Source organism: Homarus americanus, unplaced genomic scaffold (assembly GCF_018991925.1).
Source record: "Homarus americanus isolate GMGI-L3 unplaced genomic scaffold, GMGI_Hamer_2.0 scaffold32929, whole genome shotgun sequence".
NCBI classification, from domain to species: Eukaryota; Metazoa; Arthropoda; class Malacostraca; order Decapoda; family Nephropidae; genus Homarus; species Homarus americanus.
The window spans coordinates 20967133-20987383 of NW_024737097.1; the positions used below are offsets into that span (position 1 = coordinate 20967133).

Sequence of the window (20251 nt, forward strand, 5' to 3'; positions counted from 1 at the left end):
TGTGGACACATGACCCCCATCCTCACCAAAGAAGGAGAGAAGGTAAAACAGCTTGCCAACAATTATAAGCAAAATAAAACTGTCCCGTGTCAGTATGCACTATGGCGAACTATTTTGACTTGTTCATTACAGCAGAGTGAACATGTGAGGTGAATTAACTGGCTCACGCGGAGTGTCGGACATATCTATAGGTTTACGATCACAGTGCTTCACTCGAGATGTTATGTTTTTTTGTTTTTTCGTTTTTTTTAAAGCTCCTCCAAGATTCTGTATCTCTCTGGGGACCCAGTTTTTAGTTTCCTTCGTCCATCCCAATCTCTGCCTTGCCCATTAATATTTCTGTTATTATCCCCTCGTCCCTTTTTCTAACCTTTGGTTAAATAACCTAAAAGTGAAGAGTATGGGTGATTGGTTTGAGATAATGGTAATGAATAATACATGCATTAATAAACAAATTGATTGATTGATTGGTCGTGGTACTTACACTTGGCGACGCAAAAACTTGGGTATAAACAAACAACCCAACAGTAAACATACTTCATGAATTTTCACATCACAAACATGAAACGACGTACGCACAAAACTATAAACCGAAGAAATATGTTAACAGTGTCCGCAGGCTGCTGGATCGCCCCACACGTACAGTATCTTTTACCACAATAATGTAATAGTGTGATAGATATGTTCACCCCCACATGTGAAAGTGATAGAGTAATTATGAACAAAGGAAAATTAACAATAATTATAAAATAGAGCAGACATGTGCGTTAGGTTCTGTGCTAAATATTGTATTCTAGCGTTAACACCTTTTTTTCTGGTTTATTGTTGTTACAATCACTGATTTTTATCATTAAAGGAACCAACCAAATAATCAACAGAGGAGAATGAGAGAATGAAACTAACAATATTATTATTATGAATAACAAGAGCTAAAGGTAACATTCAATGATAACTATCCATAAACAATGAACAAAAAATGGTGGAATATAATGCATACAACAATTGGTCCAGAAAGAAGATTTGTAAACAAACAGCGGGTTAGTGACAATAGTGAGGGGCGTTACGGATAACCTGCGGGCTGCGGGAAGCAAACCACGACTTGGTGATAGTCCCAGTGTGTAGCAGTGACGACCTTCTGTTGACGCTCAAGTTTGCTTCCTCCACTGCAATAGTTTGTGGCACTACAGTAGGTACTGCTACGTCTTCTACTGCTGTTAGAGCTAGTGCTGTATAGTATTGCTGCTGATATCATTTGTCTTTTTTACGAGAATCTGTAGTTCCGGGTGGCTCATACCATAATAACCTTTTAGTTAAAAAAATGGGTAGTTGAGCGTTGTTGCTCTCTTTAAAACAGCAGCATATTGTGGTAGCATATTCCTGCAGTTACTGCTGTTGTTTCCTTTATACCAAGTAATAGTAATGTTGTTTATGCGTTTTTACCGATATTTAAATTGAGGTAGTATTAATTCATCGCGTTATTCAACATCCGCTTGTAACACTGCCTGCCGTCTTGCTTCCGCTTCTCCTATGCGATTTCCATAAAAATTTTCCCCTTTGTAAGACAACATGGGTGTTCGAGGATCGCTACTACTACTCCTACAAGAAACATTAAAACTCACTACCACTTGATTCTTTCTAAAGTTTCCATAAATAAGCACTACGCTTGTTGTAACTTACAACAAACAGCACTACTCGCGTCACTCTTCCACGGGATTCGATACAAATGGTCTCGTCTTAGTACCAACTAGTTAAAGAGACGTCTACTTTTCCTAAAATCAGCGCGACCTTACACCATCTTAAATTCTCTGAACAGTTAAACGAAAATCATCAAGACGCTCTACCTTCTGGGACGACTCCTAAGGCACCAAGACATTAGATTGTGCACCAACCTACAGTACCTTCCAGGACGACCCTCAAGCCACTAAGCCAGTGTAGCAACCTTGAGGGATCTAGGTGGAGCCGAGATGGGGTGGACCGGAAAACAAATGGTCTTGGCTTTGGTGATGGTTTTCACCGGCTCCATCAACACCCTCACTGCCAAGTAAGTGTTGTGTGGGTGTGTGTGTGGGTGTATGTAAGTATATGTGTGGGTGAATGTAATTGTATGTGTGGGTGCATGTAAATGTTGTGTAAGTGTATGTGTGGGTGTATGTAAGTGTATATGTGGGTGTAAGTGTTGTGTAGGTGTATGTGTGGGTGTATGTAAGTGATGTGTAGGTGTATGTGTGGGTGTATGTAAGTGTATATGTGGGTGTAAGTGTTGTGTAGGTGTATGTGTGGGTGTATGTAAGTGTATATGTAGGTGTATGTGTGGGTGTATGTAAGTGTATGTAATTGTATGCGTGGGTGTATGTAAGTATATGTGTGGGTGTATGTAAGTGTTGTGTAGGTGTATGTAAGTTTTGTGTAGGTGTATGTGTGGGTGTATGTGTTTTATAGGTGTATGTTAGGATTATGTAACTGTTGTGTAAGTGTATGTGTGGATGTATGTAAGTGTTGTGTAGGTGTATGTGTGGATGTACTGTATATAAGTGTTGTGTAAGTATATGTGTGGGTGTAGGTAAGTGTATGTGTGGGTGTATGTAAGTGTATATGTGGGTGTATGTGTAAGTGGTGTTCGGGTGTATGTGTGGGTATATGTAAATGTATGTGTGTATGTAAGTGTTGTGTAAGTGTATGTGTGGGTGTATGTAAATGTTGTGTAAGTTTATGTGTGGGTGAATGTAAGTGTTGTGTAAGTTTGTGTGTGGGTGTATGTAAGTGTTGTGTAAGTGTATGTGCGGGTGTATGTAAATGTTGTGTAAGCTTGTGTGTGGGTGTATGTAAGTGTTGTGTAAGTTTATGTGTGGGTGAATGTAAATGTTGTTTAAGTTTATGTGTGGGTGTATGTAAGTGTTGTGTAAGTTTATGTGTGGGTGTATGTAAGTGTTGTGTAAGTTTGTGTGTGGGTGTATGGAAGTGTATGAGTGGATGTATGAAAGTGTTGTGCATGTGTAAGTGTATGTGTAAGTGTATGTGTGTGTGTGGGTAGATATATAATTATTGCGTAGATGTAGTTTTGGTAGTGTTATGTAGGTCTGTAGCAAGTTATGGTGTAGGTGTGATGTTTTGTGTATGTGTGTGTGAAGCAACTTACTGAGGGAGTAATGTGTGCGTTGCAGGTGGGCTGATCGCATCCAGTCGGTGAACAGACAAGGGCACAAGACCACCTTCAGTCACCCGTTCTTCCAGGCAGACTGCATGTTTATTGGGGAGATGCTCTGTAAGTAGCCTCTCATTGTCTCTTTTTCTTTGTTTGTCTGTCTGTCATTTTAGCTGTTTGTCTCTCTATCTGTCTTTGACTTTCAGCTGTCTGTCTTTCAGTCCTTCTGCCTGTCGGTCTATCCCTGTCAGTCTCTCTTTCTGTTTGTATGTACGTCGTATGTCTTTCTGTTTGTCTCTCTTTCAATGAGTGTACCTTTCTCTCTATTTTTCTCTGTCCCTCTCTCTTGATACTTATTTATCTTAATCAGTTTGTCCTTCCCTCTTTTTTTTTATTTCTTTATTTCGAAGTAAGTGGCTTAGTGCAGCTATTTGTGTCAACGAAGTTACTTGAGCTGGAGTTGAGTCAAGTATTACTGTATCACATCAGTGACGTGACCTGCAGAGACACTTCTTTATCAACTTAATAATCGGTGTTCTAAAACCACATAATGTAACTGACTAATCAGATATCACACTGATATCTCATACAGCGCACTAATCTTAAGGTCCTTGAGTTCTTAGCGTAATTCGAGCCTAAAACTAAATACGATCATTAGTATTTTCATTAATTGCAGTTTTTGGGTGTTTTGTGTTAAGATGAACCACTGATCATCCATAATATAGTTTATCTTTCCAATTGCCAATCTTTTTTGATGATGATAGTTTTGTTAATGAACGAATTTTAGTCATAATTTTTAATAATGTTGATATTGACAATAGGAAGTGTAAGATGTAATAATAACAAATAATATCATGATCCCTATTGTCACGTCACAGGCCTGGCGACCTTCTACCTACAGCTGATGATCACTCGAAGGTCTCAACGTGACACGGTAGAGATGGCGCCTGACCCTCACCAGGTGAGTCACCTAGCTAACATGGCCTGGTCTGTTGTGTTGTTTTGTTTCATTAACCATGTGTGTGTGTGTGTGTGTTGACAGAGAATTAAAAGGAGTCGGCCTCACCTAAAGTCATGAAGTATGATGAGCCTCCCATAACACAGTGATCAGTTAAGGACATACCGATGGTGCACGACAAAGTTACACAGTACAGTACTAAGGTGTTGGTGTTTGCGGCAGGTGGTGGACGTTCCCCGCTACATCTTCTACCTGCCCGCCATTTGTGATGTCACTGCTACCTCCATGATGTACCTCGGACTGACGCTCACCTACTCCAGCTCCTTCCAGATGTTGAGAGGTATGTGGAGCAGGGTTGTTTTTTTGTTTTTGTTTTTTTTTTAGGTTTAGGTGGGGAAAGGATGGAAGGCATGCTGGGGCTCAAGGCACAGCCAGACATGAGGGATGGAGAAGTCACAACATATAGTCGTGGGGGCAAAGGTTGGAAAAGAAGTTTAATGAGTTAAACAGAGGGGGACGACACCCCTTGTTTTACATATTACAGAGTTTGTTGGCTAACTAAGCTAACCTAGGATTTATAATGAGGTTGCACAATGGTTATTTTAGTAGACAATGACTAGATTGATTTTACAATTACAAGTTTATTAACATCTTATACTGTATTACGTTATGGACTCACTTGATTGTGACTTGTTAAATGTGAGTTTATATCATCTAAGTTTTAATCTAAGGTGGATCACTGTGGCGGACATAGATGGGTCGCGGGTTGGGTTGTTGTAGTGCGGGCAGACTCCGGGGCCACCAGGCGTGGGGTCTCCCTCCGTTGATGTCTTCCCCGCGTAGGTGGTCTGGGCTGTGAGGGTCGTCCAGGAGCTTGTCCCAAACCTTCTTCCCTAGGCGATGGAACCTGAAGTTGAGGGCCTCTGTTTTATTTCTTAGGTGGATGGTTTCCACTGTCTCCTGGTAGGGTGGCGCTTGGTCACTGGCTGATCTCAAACACTTGTTTTGGAAGCTCCAACACAGGCCTCACCAGCGCCTTGTACAGGTGAGCTTGTATCTTCTCAGGCATCAATTTAAAACGTTTTAATTTGGCTGCGGCGACTTTGGCTTTATTTAGTCTGTCCTTCACGTGGGGAATGATGCCCGTCCGAGAAATGATGAGGCCGAGCAACCTGCCTTGTTTAGAGTACTCAATCTCTTCGTCGTCGATCATCAATGGGGCCGGCTTGAATTTGGCTATGGGTATGACCTCAAATTTCGTTTTGTTTGTTTTTATTTTCCATTTATGTTCATACTCCGAGATCTCCTCTATTGCCCGAGCAGTGAGTCGCGCCATCCTTGCTGTGGACCTTCCTGGGCAGGTGACGATCTGTGTTACATCGTCGGCATACATGACGTACTCGCTGCCGACGATTGGGGGTGGCAGGTCAGCCGTGTAGAGTGTGTAAAGGGTTGGTGAGAGACAAGAGCCCTGAGGCACGCCGCTCGATAGTGAGAATTCTTCTCCAAAATGTTCTTGCATCTTGATTTTGGCTCTGCGGTCCATAATGAAGTTGCACAGCAGGCGCGTCAGATTTTCGGGTAGCCCCAGTTGTATGATCTTATACTGCAGCCCTGCGTGCCAAACTTTGTCAAACGCCTTGCTGACGTCCCTCAGTATTATATTGCACTGCAGGCGGCCAGTCATGGCATTGGCGATCTGCTCGTAGGCCTGAGCTATGGCGGTGGATGTGCCTCGGTACTGGCGGAAGCCGAACTGGCGGGGATTATGCACGTCTTCGTCCTCCAGATACATCCGCAATCGCTTGTTGACTATTTTTTCGAAGATTTTGGCAGGTACCTCTAGCAGCGATATTGGTCGAAAGTTTTCGACTTTGTTTGGAGGCTTCCCTGCTTTTGGTATGAGGCGAATAACGGCGATTTTGAACATCTTAGGGAAGTATCCAGAGGCGAGGCAGGCGTTGCATATATGAGCAAGCCTCTCTATCATGTTGTCGGGGAGTTGAGCTAGGATCTTCTTGTTAATGTGACTTTGACCAGGTGATTTGTTTTTAAACCCTTTTATGACGGCTGACACATCTGCAGGAACTATGGGCTCCGTCAGGTAGCTTCCGTCCACCAGTCTAGTGAAGTCAGTCCGTGGGAGCGGCTGGAGTAGGTGCTGATGGTCCTGCAACTGACCTAAAATGTCCTCCTCAAACTCCCTGTCGAAGCCCTCGTTCTCCTGTTCACTAATGGTAAAGATCTTTCGTAAATATCGCCGATGTAGTTGTTCTTGGTTTTCTTCCTCGAATATTTTTACGTTGTTTTGGTTGAGCAGGTAAGGGACCGTGCTAGAGGTGGAACCCATCAGTCGCTTGATCCCTTTCCAGAAGGCAGCAGAATCGCGATAATTGTTGGCTGCCTCCCACACCAAGGCGGCCCACTTTTGTTCATGTAGACGTTTGCTCTCGTGCTGGATGTCCGTCTGTAGCTCTCGGTACCGCTCTCTCAGCTCTTGCGTCCACCCGCGGATACTGGCTAGCTGTCTCACGTGAGCGTACTGGACACTGAGCTGCCTCAGCTGGTGACTAGTGTGAGGATGGGGAATGGTCCTGTAACTGGTGGTCGGGATGTTGTTGTCCATCTCCGTCTTCACATCCGTATACCATTGTTCGACCGCGTCGTCGATGTCATTGGGGCTGGCTTCTTCCAGGTTTCTCCCCTGCTTGAGACTGAGAGACTCCTTGAAGGAGTCCCAGTCTGCCCGTTTGAGGTTTGACCTGATGTTGGTGGGGATTATAATGAGATTGGATGAGAGCGTCACGACGACTGGCAGGTGATCACTGGTACTGATGGGTCCGGGGGTAACGTGCCTGTTCAGGACGGCCTCGTTGTTAGAGAGGATTATGTCGGGTGTTGTGGCACTGGCACGTCTGATCAATGTCGGGAAATCTGGCCCGAGGTGTTGCAGTTTTCCCCTTCTGACGTTGTCATACAGCGCCACACCGACGTTGTTCTCATTACCGTGTCCTAGTATGGCGTGGCGCGCATTTAAGTCCCCTATGATGTATGTTGGTTTTCTGTGGCGTAGCAACTGGTTGAGGTCTTGTTCGGGTAAGTAAGGACGTCTGGGAGGTAGGTACATTGTGCATATGATAGCAGGTCCCCTAGTTGTCTCCACCTGCACTCCCAGAACTGAATCCTCGAAGTGTGGCAACACTCTGTGACTCAGCCGTGACCTGATGGCCACAGCGACACCATCGTTCAGCTCACCGGTCATGTTCCTCTGGTATACAGTGTAGCCAAAAATTTTCAGCTTACTTTCGTCCTTTATGCCAGTACTGTTTAACAGAATGATGACTGGGTCTAATTGATAGTATTAGTTAGACAGTTCGTTACGTCTATTAATAGGTGAGGGAGGTGAAAGAAGTGGGGGAGGTGGGAGGAGGTAGAAGGTGGGGGGGGTGGGAGAGTTAGGAGGAGGTAAGACAAGATGAGAGGAGTTGGGGGGGGAGGTGAAAGTGGAAGGAGATAGGAAGAGGTGGTTACATCCACTTAGTTTAAATTAACACATGTTATTATTAGATGTTCAGCCCCCCCTTCATTAACACCTGTCATTGTTAAGTGAATCCCCCCCCCCTTCATTCATCCTACATACCGTATGTTGTTATTAAGTGACGACCTCTGTCTTATTTAACACCTGTCATTTAGTGGCTCCCTCCCCATCACCTAACACCTGTCATTGGTTCTCAGGTGCTGTCATCGTGTTCACGGGGTTACTGTCGGTGGCGTTCTTAGGTCGTCGCCTCAGGTACTTCCACTGGCTGGGCATCGTTATCGTCATCGGCGGCCTTATCATCGTCGGCTTCTCGGACTTCCTCGTCTCCGGGGAGGACAAATATGATATCAACGGCATCATCACCGGTAAGCAAGAGAGAGAGAGAGAGAGAGAGAAAGAGAGAGAGAGAGCAAAAATACCACCACCACTATTAAAACCACAACAACCATGACCACATCACATCACCACCACCACATCACACTACCACCGCCATTACAACTACCACCACCATCAATACTACAGCTACCACCATGAAACCATCACATCACCACCACTACTACAACTACCACCACCACATCACATCACTACCAATCATCACCACTCTCACCACCATCAACATCACTAACACCACCTTCAGTACTACAACCTACCACCGATCGGTCACGTCTGTTACACACACTGTTGGCTGCTGTATAATTAATAAGTCAATGCTGTATGTTGTATAATACACCAGTGGTGTATGGTATACAACTCATCAGTGTTGATGGTGTACAACTCATCAGTGTTGTATGGTGTATAACTCATCAGTGTTGTATAGTGTATAACTCATCAGTGTTGTATGGTGTATAACTCATCAGTGTTGTATGGTGTATAACTCATCAGTGTTATATGGTGTATAACTCATCAGTGTTGTATGGTGCATAATACATCAGTGTTGTATGGTGTATAACTCATCAGTGTTGTATGGTGTATAACTCATCAGTGTTGTATGGTGCATAATACATCAGTGTTGTATGGTGTATAACTCATCAGTGTTGTATGGTGTATAACTCATCAGTGTTGTATGGTGTATAATACATCAGTGTTGTATGGTGTACAACTCATCAGTGTTGTATGGTGTATAACTCATCAGTGTTGTATGGTGTATAATACATCAGTGTTGTATGGTGTATAACTCATCAGTGTTGCATGGTGCATAATACATCAGTGTTGTATGGTGTATAACTCATCAGTGTTGTATGGTGTATAACTCATCAGTGTTGTATGGTAATACATCAGTGTTGTATGGTGTATCATCAGTGTTGTATGGTGTATAACTCATCAGTGTTGTATGGTGTATAACTCATCAGTGTTGTATGGTGCATAATACATCAGTGACTCATCAGTGTTGTATGGTGTATAACTCATCAGTGTTGTATGGTGTATAACTGTGTTGTATACATCAGTGTTGTATGGTGTATAACTCATCAGTGTTGTACATCAGTGTTGTATAACTCATCAGTGTTGTATGGTCATAATACATCAGTGTTGTATGGTGTATAACTCATCACTCATCAGTGTTGTATGGTGTATAATACATCAGTGTTGTATGGTGTATAACTCAGTGTTGTATGGTGTATAACTCATCAGTGTTGTATGGTGCATAATACATCAGTGTTGTATGGTGTATAACTCATCAGTGTTGTATGGTGTATAACTCATCAGTGTTGTATGGTGTATAATACATCAGTGTTGTATGGTGTATAACTCATCAGTGTTGTATGGTGTATAACTCATCAGTGTTGTATGGTGTATAACTCATCAGTGTTGTATGGTGTATAACATCAGTGTTGTATGGTGTATAACTCATCAGTGTTGTATGGTGTAATACATCAGTGTTGTATGGTGTATAACATCAGTGTTGTATGGTGTATAACTCATCAGTGTTGTATGGTGTATAACTCATCAGTGTTGTATGGTGTATAACTCATCAGTGTTGTATGGTGTATAACTCATCAGTGTTGTATGGTGTATAACTCATCAGTGTTGTATGGTGTATAACTCATCAGTGTTGTATGGTGCATAATACATCAGTGTTGTATGGTGTATAACTCATCAGTGTTGTATGGTGTACAACTCATCAGTGTTGTATGGTGTATAACTCATCAGTGTTGTATGGTGTACAACTCATCAGTGTTGTATGGTGTATAACTCATCAGTGTTGTATGGTGTATAACTCATCAGTGTTGTATGGTGCATAATACATCAGTGTTGTATGGTGTATAACTCATCAGTGTTGTATGGTGTATAACTCATCAGTGTTGTATGGTGTATAACTCATCAATGTTGTATGGTCCATAATACATCAGTGTTGTATGTGTTGTATGGTGTACATCAGTGTTGTATGGTGCATAATACATCAGTGTTGTATAGTGTGTTGTATGGTGTATAACTCATCAGTGTTGTATGGTGTATAATACATCAGTGTTGTATTGTAGTCATCAGTGTTGTATGGTGTATAACTCATCAGTGTTGTATGGTCATAATACATCAGTGTTGTATGGTGTATAACTATCATGTTGTATGGTGTATAACTCATCAGTGTTGTATGGTCCAAATACATCAGTGTTGTATGGTGTATAACTCATCAGTGTTGTATGGTGTATAACTCATCAGTGTATGGTGTATGCATCAGTGTTGTATGGTGTATAACTCATCAGTGTTGTATGGTGTATAACTCATCACTGTTGTATGGTGCATAATACATCAGTGTTGTATGGTGTATAACTCATCAGTGTTGTATGGTGTATAACTCAACAGTGTTGTATAATGCATCAGTGATGTATGGTGTATAACTCATCAGTGTTGTATGGTGCATAATACATCAGTGTTGTATGGTGTATAATACAACAGTGATGTATGGTGTATAACTCATCAGTGTTGTATGGTGTATAACTCAACAGTGTTGTATAATGCATCAGTGATGTATGGTGTATAACTCATCAGTGTTGTATGGTGCATAATACATCAGTGTTGTATGGTGTATAATACAACAGTGATGTATGGTGTATAACTCATCAGTGTTGTATGGTGTATAATACTTCAGTGTTGCATGGTGTATAACTCAACAGTGTTGTATGGTGTATAATACATCAGTGATATATGGTGTATAACTCATTAGTGTTGTATGGTGTATAATACTTCAGTGTTCCATGGTGTATAACTCAATAGCGTTGCATGGTGTATAACTCACCAGTGTTGTATGGTGTATAATACATCAGTGTTGTATGGTGTATAATACATCAGTGTTGTATGGTGTATAACTCAACAGTGTTGTATGGTGTATAATACATCAGTGTTGTATGGTGTATAATACATCAGTGTTGTATGGTGTATAACTCATCAGTGTTGTATGGTGTATAACTCATCAGTGTTGTATGGTGTATAACTCATCAGTGATGTATGGTGTATAATACATCAGTGATGTATGGTGTATAATTCATCAGTGTTTTATGGTGTATAATGCTTCAGTGTTGTATGGTGTATAATACACCAGTGTTGTATGGTGTATAATACATCAGTGTTTTAAGGTGTATAATACATCAGTGTTTTAAGGTGTATAATACACCAGTGTTGTATGGTGTATAATACATCAGTGTTGTATGGTGTATAATACATCAGTGTTGTATGGTGTATAATACATCAGTGTTGTATGGTGTATAATACATCAGTGTTTTATGGTGTATAACTCATCAGTGATGTATGGTGTATAATACATCAGTGATGTATGGTGTATAATTCATCAGTGTTGTATGGTGTATAATACATCAGTGTTTTATGGTGTATAATACATCAGTGTTGTATGGTGTATAATACATCAGTGTTGTATGGTGTATAATACATCAGTGTTGTATGGTGTATAATACATCAGTGTTTTAAGGTGTATAATACACCAGTGTTGTATGGTGTATAATACATCAGTGTTGTATGGTGTATAATACATCAGTGTTGTATGGTGTATAATACATCAGTGTTTTAAGGTGTATAATACACCAGTGTTGTATGGTGTATAATACATCAGTGTTGTATGGTGTATAATACATCAGTGTTGTATGGTGTATAATACATCAGTGTTTTATGGTGTATAATACATCAGTGTTGTATGGTGTATAATACATCAGTGTTGTATGGTGTATAATACATCAGTGTTGTATGGTGTATAATACATCAGTGTTTTATGGTGTATAATACATCAGTGTTGTATGGTGTATAATACTTCAGTGATGTATGGTGTATAATACACCAGTGTTGTATGGTGTATAACTCATCAGTGATGTATGGTGTATAATACACCAGTGATGTATGGTGTATAGTACACCAGTGTTGTATGGTGTATAACTCATCAGTGATGTATGGTGTATAATACACCAGTGATGTATGGTGTATAACTCATCAGTGTTATATGATGCATAACTCATCAGTGTTGTATGGTGTATAATACATCATTGTTGTATGGTGTATAATACATCAGTTGTATGGTGTATAACTCATCAGTGTTGTATGGTGTATAATACATCAGTGTTGTATGGTGTATAGCTCATCAGTGTTGTATGGTGTATAATGCATCAGTGTTGTATGGTGTAAAATATATAAATGTTGTATGGTGTATAACTCATCAGTGTTGTATGGTGTATAATACATCAGTGATGTATGGTGTATATTACATCAGTGTTGTATGGTGTATAATACATCAGTGATGTATGGTGTATATTACATCAGTGTTGTATGGTGTATAATAGATAAATATTGTATGGCTGTGTAAATTATCAGTGATTTATGGCGTATAATACACCAGTGTTGTATGGTGTATAATACATCAGTGTTGTATGGTGTATAATAGATAAATATTGTATGGTGAGTAAATTATCAGTGATTTATGGCGTATAATACACCAGTGTTGTATGGTGTATAATACATCAGTGTTGTATGGTGTATAATACATCAGTGTTGTATGGTGTATAATTCACCAGTGTTGTATGGTGTATAATACATCAGTGTTGTATGGTGTATAATTCACCAGTGTTGTATGGTGTATAATATAGATAAATGTTGTATGGTGTATAAATTATCAGTGATTTATGGCGTATAATACACCAGTGTTGCATGGTGTATAATACATCAGTGTTGTATGGTGTATAATACATATCGTGTTTCAGGGGACTTGTTGATAGTGGCAGCTCAGGTTTTTACGGCCACCCAGATGGTTGTCGAGGAGAAATTCTTGGCCAAGTATAAAGCGCCGCCCCTGATGGTTGTGGGCTGGGAAGGTACGTACTGTATACGCCCAGGTCACCCTCATGCCACGCTCACTACATCCCCCCTCTACCACACTCCCTACACCCATAACATGTTGACTACACCCACATTATATGCTCCACGCCCATACCACACCCATACCAAGCTCACCACGCCCATAACAAGCTTCATGATGTCATCTGTGGAGCCAGTTTTTCCACTTTCCACTTTTGGTTGACTGACTATTAAAACTGAGTTCACGATTATTTTACATACGTCACATGAAACTTGCTATACATTTTATATAACGTCCGTGGTCTGCTTGCATAAGGTGCTTCCCAAATTCGCGGTTGCAATTAGGTGCGTATGTGTACAGGGGTAGGTCAGCCAGAACTGACCTTGGGAGATGATTTATCAGAGAGGAATTGACTCTGTATGTTTGGTGCTATTCATTGTTTGTGGAATCATTACTGTTAACACTGAAACAGCAACACATCGTGAGGAGATCAACACATTTACATAAAGGAAATAATTTTTTCAGTGATCCACTCAGAGTGACGAGTCCAAGAAAATTTGCCGTTTTATTCGTGTAATTCTTCTTACAACTGTGACTTGTGAAAGATGAGTAGCGTGATAAAGATTAATGTGACAAGTGGTCAGCTGTGGCAGAGGGTGTGCTGAGTCAGCAGATGTTCGTGTAGTGACGGACCACTGTGATATGATAGAATATGGTACCTGAAGGTAGTGTAATATCTCAGAAGTCAGGTAAAGTGCCTGGTTCTCTTCAGGAAGCCACAGTTAAATCTACTCTTCAGATGAAAGGTCAGGATACAGTGGCAGTTTATTCGGATTTCCCTTAAAATATAATGGAACAAGTGGGTCACAGTACCAGTAGCGGAGAACTTTACTAAGCTTCCCCGCTGGCTTGCTAGGCTTGTCTTAGTCTTATCCCTACAGTCTGGGTTACCCAGGTTGATGTTGTTAAGGCTGTATACATTGACAGTATTTGTTCTTCCAATATTAAGTACGCTGCACTTGCTGGTGTTGAATTTCATTTGCTATTTTTCTGACCACTCCTGCAGTTTATTTAGATCCTCCTGTAGTGCATTTGCATCCTACCCTGAATTAATCTGCCGCCCTATTTTGGTGTCATCCGCAAACTTGCTTATGTCACTGCTGATCCCAGTATCTACATCGTTTATGTAGATTATGAACAAGAGTGGGCCAAGTACTTACCCTTGGGGAACCCCACTGGTTACACAGCCCCACTCAGATTTAACACCACCTACGCTGACCCTCTGTGTTCTATTGGTGAGCCATGATTTTATCCAATTTAAAACTTTCCCCTCGATACCATGAGCCTTAACTTTTCTCAGAAGCCTCTGATGCGGTACTCTGTCAAAGTACAGGGTGGGAGAGGCTTGTAATAACTTTCAACTTAAAGTTTCTATCTAACATAGTGCTAGAGTTAAGGAGTTTAATGTGAAAACATTTACTTTGAGATCTGAGAACCATATTTTTCAGAATTAGTTATTTTTCCTAATCAATTTACTTTCCAGCATCAACACGTTTTCTAGACCAAACCAACTGTTAATGAGTCCATATATTTTCCACACGCATTCATTTGACTAAACTTCACCCAAAATTTTTTCCAAACCATTACAGTTTCATCTTTGTGCAGGAGTGTTTGGGTTCTTGACATTATCGGTGCTGCTGGTGCCGATGTATTACATCCCCGCCGGCAAGTTCAGCGGCAACGAGCGGGGGGTCCTGGAGGACGCCATAGACGCCTTCGTCCAGCTGTCCAACAGTGGAACCTTAGTGGCTTCCATCATCTGTAAGTTACTAAGTCAAGCATGTTCTCCTCTCTCTCTTCACCGGTGGTGTCAAAGTGGTTGATATTCTCTGTAACTTGAAGGCTGTTTCTTGTTTCTGCTTCTCTCTATCCTTGCTTCCCTTTTCTTGGTGTCCTTCATCTGTGTGTGCTACATTATTACCATTTTGGTTGTTGATACCATCCATAATCTTGTCACATCCATCTAACTTTTCATCACCATCACACTTCCCACTCGTCACTACCACCCTTTCATTCAACACCACCATACCTCTCACTCATCACACCCTCCCACTCAACACCACCTTCTTCCCACTCATCACCATTTCCCACCCACTCAGTAACCATCATCAGCATCGCCTTCTTCAACTTCGCTGGCGTGAGCGTCACAAAGGAGTTCTCGGCCACAACCAGGATGGTTCTCGACTCCGTTAGGACTCTTGTCATCTGGCTTGTGACTCTCGCCCTCAGGTGGCAGACCTTCCAGTACCTCCAGGTGAGTCACTATCAGACCTTCCAGTACCTCCAGGTGAGTCACTATCAGACCTTCCAGTACCTCTAGGTGAGTCACTATCAGACCTTCCGGTACCTCTAGGTGAGTCACTATCAGACCTTCCAGTACCTCTAGGTGAGTCACTATCAGACCTTCCAGTACCTCTAGGTGAGTCACTATCAGACCTTCCAGTACCTCTAGGTGAGTCACTATCAGACCTTCCAGTACCTCCAGGTGAGTCACTAACAGACTTTCTAGTACCTTCAGTCACTGACAGACCTTCTAGTACCTCCAGGTGAGTCTGGTAACACGAGGTGAGTCACGATGAGTCATGTGGTTATACTCAACTATATCATCACACAGGTAACAGTGATACTCGTACATCTACCACCAACAAACTACTTACTCCGCCCTGTGAATGACTCAGGTAATGGCAATAGGCTATATCAGCACCCAATATGACGCAAGTCTTTTTGGTCTTTTCATCGGCCATTAGAATCTTATTATGATATGAACCAACACGTCCCATTCGTCGTTTTGCTAACCAATATGATATCAGCAGTATGTCATCCCTCCCATTGGTCTTTGGGAATCATTGCAAAATCAACACTGACTGTTAACTCTCGTTTGTCGTTGCTAGATAAGAGGATGTGATTAAGATACCGACACTAATATGTACCTCCAATTGGTCCACTTTCAGCCAATAGGTTACGTGGTGCTAGTAGTGGGGATGATGCTGTACAATGACGTGCTGATCCTCCCCTTCCTGCGTCGTAGAGGCTTAGTGCGGGACCAGCCCTCCGAGTCTGACAGCCAGCCAGTGATAAAGTCAACGGACGAGTAAGTGTCCTCCTCCCTTTTATTTAAGAGTGCCAGGTTATCGTCCTCCTGGTGATGATAAAAGACAACTTAGGAGTTAGTTTTACTTCTTGAGCGTAAAAGAGGTTTTCCTCACTATATACTGCACTTGTTAAGGAAAATATTAAAACAATTTATGTCCTTATTTAGTGCACGTATATTAGGGTGACGGTGGTAAAGCGGAATCGCATTTACCTCTCAGGATTGTGAGGAGGGATCCATACCAGCTTGGGTCGGCTGTGAGACTACCGAATATGGCCATGTGTTCAACAGGTACTTCAGCATCTTCGTTTATTAATACTGGATATTGAAGAGCAGAGTCATCGCCAACTAAATGTGGATCAAAGAAGCCACTGGCGTCCTTCCTGTCACAGGACTTTAACGTGTTTATGCCAGTTGATTCAGAACAAAGAGCACCTTCATCTTCTTCTTTCAGGGTTGGTCGGCAACTGAAAATACAAAATTATTACCGACCTGTACAGTATGTTACTACACAACTTGTACACCAGCTGTCGTGTACTTGCAAGTATTGGTGTCAATATTATCAACACAGGATGTACCCAAAATCGCCCTCCTCCCCACTACACGCTCCTTGTGACTAGAGTCCCTAATTGTACCACATCGCTCTCTCTCTATGATATATATATATATATATATATATATATATATATATATATATATATATATATATATATATATATATATATATATATATATATATATATATATATATATATATATATATATATATATATATATATATATATATATATATATATATATATATATATATATATATATAAAGTGTACATAAAAAGTTACTAGACATTTATAAAGTGACTTGCCGCATTTTTAATTAATACAGTTATATATAGTTACATGGATATACTCTTGTACTAGAAATGTTCTGATGTTCAATTTTGTTTTTGTACTATAAAAGAAGATATTTTCCCTTCATGCTCCTAGAAGGTGTAAAGAAATGGTAACATTCCCTCAATCATGCTAAGTCTAATGAAATAATTCTTAAAGACAAAACAATGAAAGTAAATTATACACTCGGAGAACAATGCATTTGTTACAAACCATGACAGTCTACAAACCAAGACATCCTACAACACCTCAAAATGTTAGAGGAGAATATTTCGGGATATGTTTTCCGTAGACACCACTTAACCATCTGTGTACAGTACAAACATGGCCATGGTGCGTGTTACGTCATTAGTGCTTTAATTTGTTACACATTTCAGGTAAAAACATTTCGGCGTGACTTGTTGAATGTTATTGTTGTTTTATGCTGTTACATAATGCTGTGTAGGTATAACTCGAGGATAATACATTTTATATTATATTTGATTAATTGATTACCTCTTTTTGATTCCAGGAAAATGTCATTGATAAAATAGTTACATAAAAAAGGGAATTTGTTTGAAATATAAGTAAATTATGGACTGTATTGTTGAAAACTAACTGTAAAGGAGGGAGGGTATTTGACTTTCATATACAGCAAAAGTCTCGTGAGATTAAAAATTATTTTGGAGGATCAGTAGAATTATCCATGCAACTGGCCTCCCCCACACAGTCCTCTACACATACTGAGAAGAATCTATTTTGATTTACAGAAGGTCCCGCTTTAATTCAACCGCGTCCCTACGTCTTATCCTGTTAATTTTCTTGGTTCTTCCAGAGTGTGTCATCAAAATTTGCTTAAAAGTGGCTGAACCGCTTTTGATCCATGATATAAAAAGATCTAGAAAATAAGTCTCTTTAAGCTGCTGTGGGTTACCAACTGACATCACAGATCATGACAGTTGGTTATACCGGAAACACCTTTATTCTTGCCTGAACCTCGCGCTCTCTGTTTATTGATGAATAATTGAGGACGAAAGAGGTACTTTTAGTTCTGCTTTTAAACGCTTTTACTGTGACCGCTGTAGAACTACCCCCGAGGATGGAAAGTCAGAGACGACAACATGCGCCTCAAACTAACTTCGCCTTATATCTTGTTTTCTTGTTCATTGGATGAATTTATCCATCTTAGGCAAAATTAAGTTGAAAACATCAAACATATATTGTACAGCTGGTAATATTTCTTAGATATGTCTAGAAATCAATAAATATTCTACAGGTAAGCCCGAAACACACCAAACAAACAAATCGTGAGCATAAAGTGTTCTCTTGGTAATTAAAAACTGACAATGGGTCTCGCACTCCTGACGTTCCGTCCCCTAAGGGCAGGGGTCACCAAACTAAGGCCCGCGGGCCGGATCCCAAATCCTTCCCCGGCTAGTGGTAGCTCAAAACTACGCTCTGACGTTACCAGAGCTTTCGTTCTGGCTTGCAAGTATTGAACAGAATGATTATGCGGCTCGCGCTCGTCATTCTTTCAGTTATCCGACCCTCTGTGAAAAAAGTTTGGTGACCCCTGCCTTAGGGGCATTGTGGATAGAGCACACGGTAATTTAAGCACCATTGTTTGCAGCGTGGCCAGCACTGCATTTCATTGCCTTCACTTCCCCAGTTGTAATGTTATGTACCCAATCACACAGAATGAACGAGCTCTATTCACTCAAATTAGGAACAGAAAATATCCACAAATTGAGTTCACAAGAGTTTTCTAGATAATTTGTTCACATACCTGACAGTACCTTGTATGGGCGGTCAGAAAACACCAGTACTGTTGTGTTCACCTTATCTACATAACAACACCGCGGTAATTACATATACTTTTTTTAATGACGTCATATTGTCTACCACATTGAAGGCCATGGATTCAGAACTTAGCTTGGTGGTCAGCTTCGTCGTCAGCACGCCACCTTTATTCCAAATTTACTCTTTTCTCTTCCCTTGAGTAACGATTTGATTGGCAGTCGAAATGTCTTCGTTTCGCTCACTTCACTTACCATACTTAGAGGCAATGTAAGATATCTACTGCCATGTCAGATCACGTAAACTGTCATACACTCTGCCTCCCGCCATATGTGTATAATAAAATGGAAGTGATGTTCACGTTCGCTCACGAATGATGACATGGATGTTACGTCAGACATGTGTTCAGCTGCCTTGGGACGGCACTGGCCGGGTTTTCCTGCTGTAGTCGTCACAAAAGCCGCGTGTCTCCCCCGTTTTTATTGTACAGTAGGTGTACCCGGGGTTATGGTTACGAGGGTCCAGCCATCATATCCACTTATGACTGTCGTTAATATACCTCATTATTGTTTCAGGGTAGACGGAGTTGACAACGGAGCCACAGTTGAACCCTTCTAACACCTGCACCACCTTAGAGAAGCATTTTGTTATTGTTCAGGATCCTTTCTAAACTTCTTGCATATTAGGAGAAAAACATTGTAATTATTTTCCCGTCAAATTTTTGTAATCATTGAACTCAAAACATGTATGTGATATAATATAAAGTATATTCATAAATGTTAACCAGTCCTTCACCGACCCCATCTAGATGTAGCGTTTGGTTTTTTTTATATGATAACTACTGTACATATCGGTTGCCATCTTCCGAGCAGCTGTACCAAATGTAGTTGGTTCCACAAAGAATTTACAACACTCGGTTTTTACAAACCACAGAAACACTTAGTTAAGCAACTTGGATGTCTGACAGGTATTTATCTCAACTATGCTTTGGGCACAGTTTGTACTGAAGCTGTATGGGTTGGTTGTTCTTTGAGAAGGGGAAAATGTACAGACAACGCCTCCACAACACTTGAGAGTTGGGGACAGCGGGGTGTCTGAGAAGTTGGAGTCTTTGTAGATTTTTTTTTTTTAGATTGCCCACGAGGGGGCTAGTTTATTGGGCACCCCCTTAAATCCTGTGCAAGGTGAAGAGTAGAAGCGTTTACAGTGCCCATCGGGGAAGCATGCGGAGTTCATGCTTGCCTTTATGACTCATGCAATAAGGGCGTAAAAGCCTGAAGGGTCATAGGTTCTGTCAAGTTACATAAAGTGACAGAATGATGAGTGTGTGGGGGGAAAATTCCCGGTACAATTTATCTGTTTATGGCAAAGTCTGGCAGGTCCCTAATAATGTCAAGTGCCAGGCCTGTCACTAGGAGGAGGGATATCTGGTCACGGCTGGGGACCTGTAGGAGGAGGTCATAGGGCAAGTGAGGATGTAGTGAGAGAGGGTGTGAGAGTCGGTT

The 20251-nt window shown here is 41.0% G+C and overlaps 1 protein-coding gene across 2 annotated transcripts; it reads left to right on the top strand.

Moving 5' to 3' along the window:
• Positions 1-1078: 1078 nt before the first annotated feature.
• LOC121873313 (solute carrier family 35 member F6-like) lies at positions 1079-19529 on the top strand. 2 transcript variants are annotated; one of them, XM_042376820.1, is made up of 11 exons: positions 1079-1186; positions 1814-2041; positions 3162-3262; positions 4021-4103; positions 4323-4440; positions 7836-8006; positions 12837-12947; positions 14597-14752; positions 15091-15245; positions 15943-16082; positions 19322-19529. In XM_042376820.1, the coding sequence occupies exons 2-11, from the start codon at positions 1965-1967 to the stop codon at positions 19362-19364; spliced, it is 1155 nt and encodes a 384-aa protein (XP_042232754.1). In that variant the 5' UTR covers positions 1079-1186; positions 1814-1964; the 3' UTR covers positions 19365-19529. The 2 variants fall into 2 exon arrangements, with proteins under 2 accessions (XP_042232754.1, XP_042232755.1); XM_042376821.1 differs by having other exon boundaries at positions 1087-1190.
• The last annotated feature ends 722 nt before the right edge of the window (positions 19530-20251 follow it).

What these genes read in the sequence shown, in the direction of transcription:
- LOC121873313 (XM_042376820.1), top strand. Translation starts at nt 1,965, where the DNA reads ATGGGGTGGACCGGAAAACAAATGGTCTTGGCTTTGGTGATGGTTTTC. An exon ending in ATCAACACCCTCACTGCCAA is followed by an intron (nt 2,042 to 3,161) that starts GTAAGTGTTGTG and finishes TGTGCGTTGCAG; the next exon opens with GTGGGCTGATCGCATCCAGT. An exon ending in AGACCTTCCAGTACCTCCAG is followed by an intron (nt 15,246 to 15,942) that starts GTGAGTCACTAT and finishes GTCCACTTTCAG; the next exon opens with CCAATAGGTTACGTGGTGCT.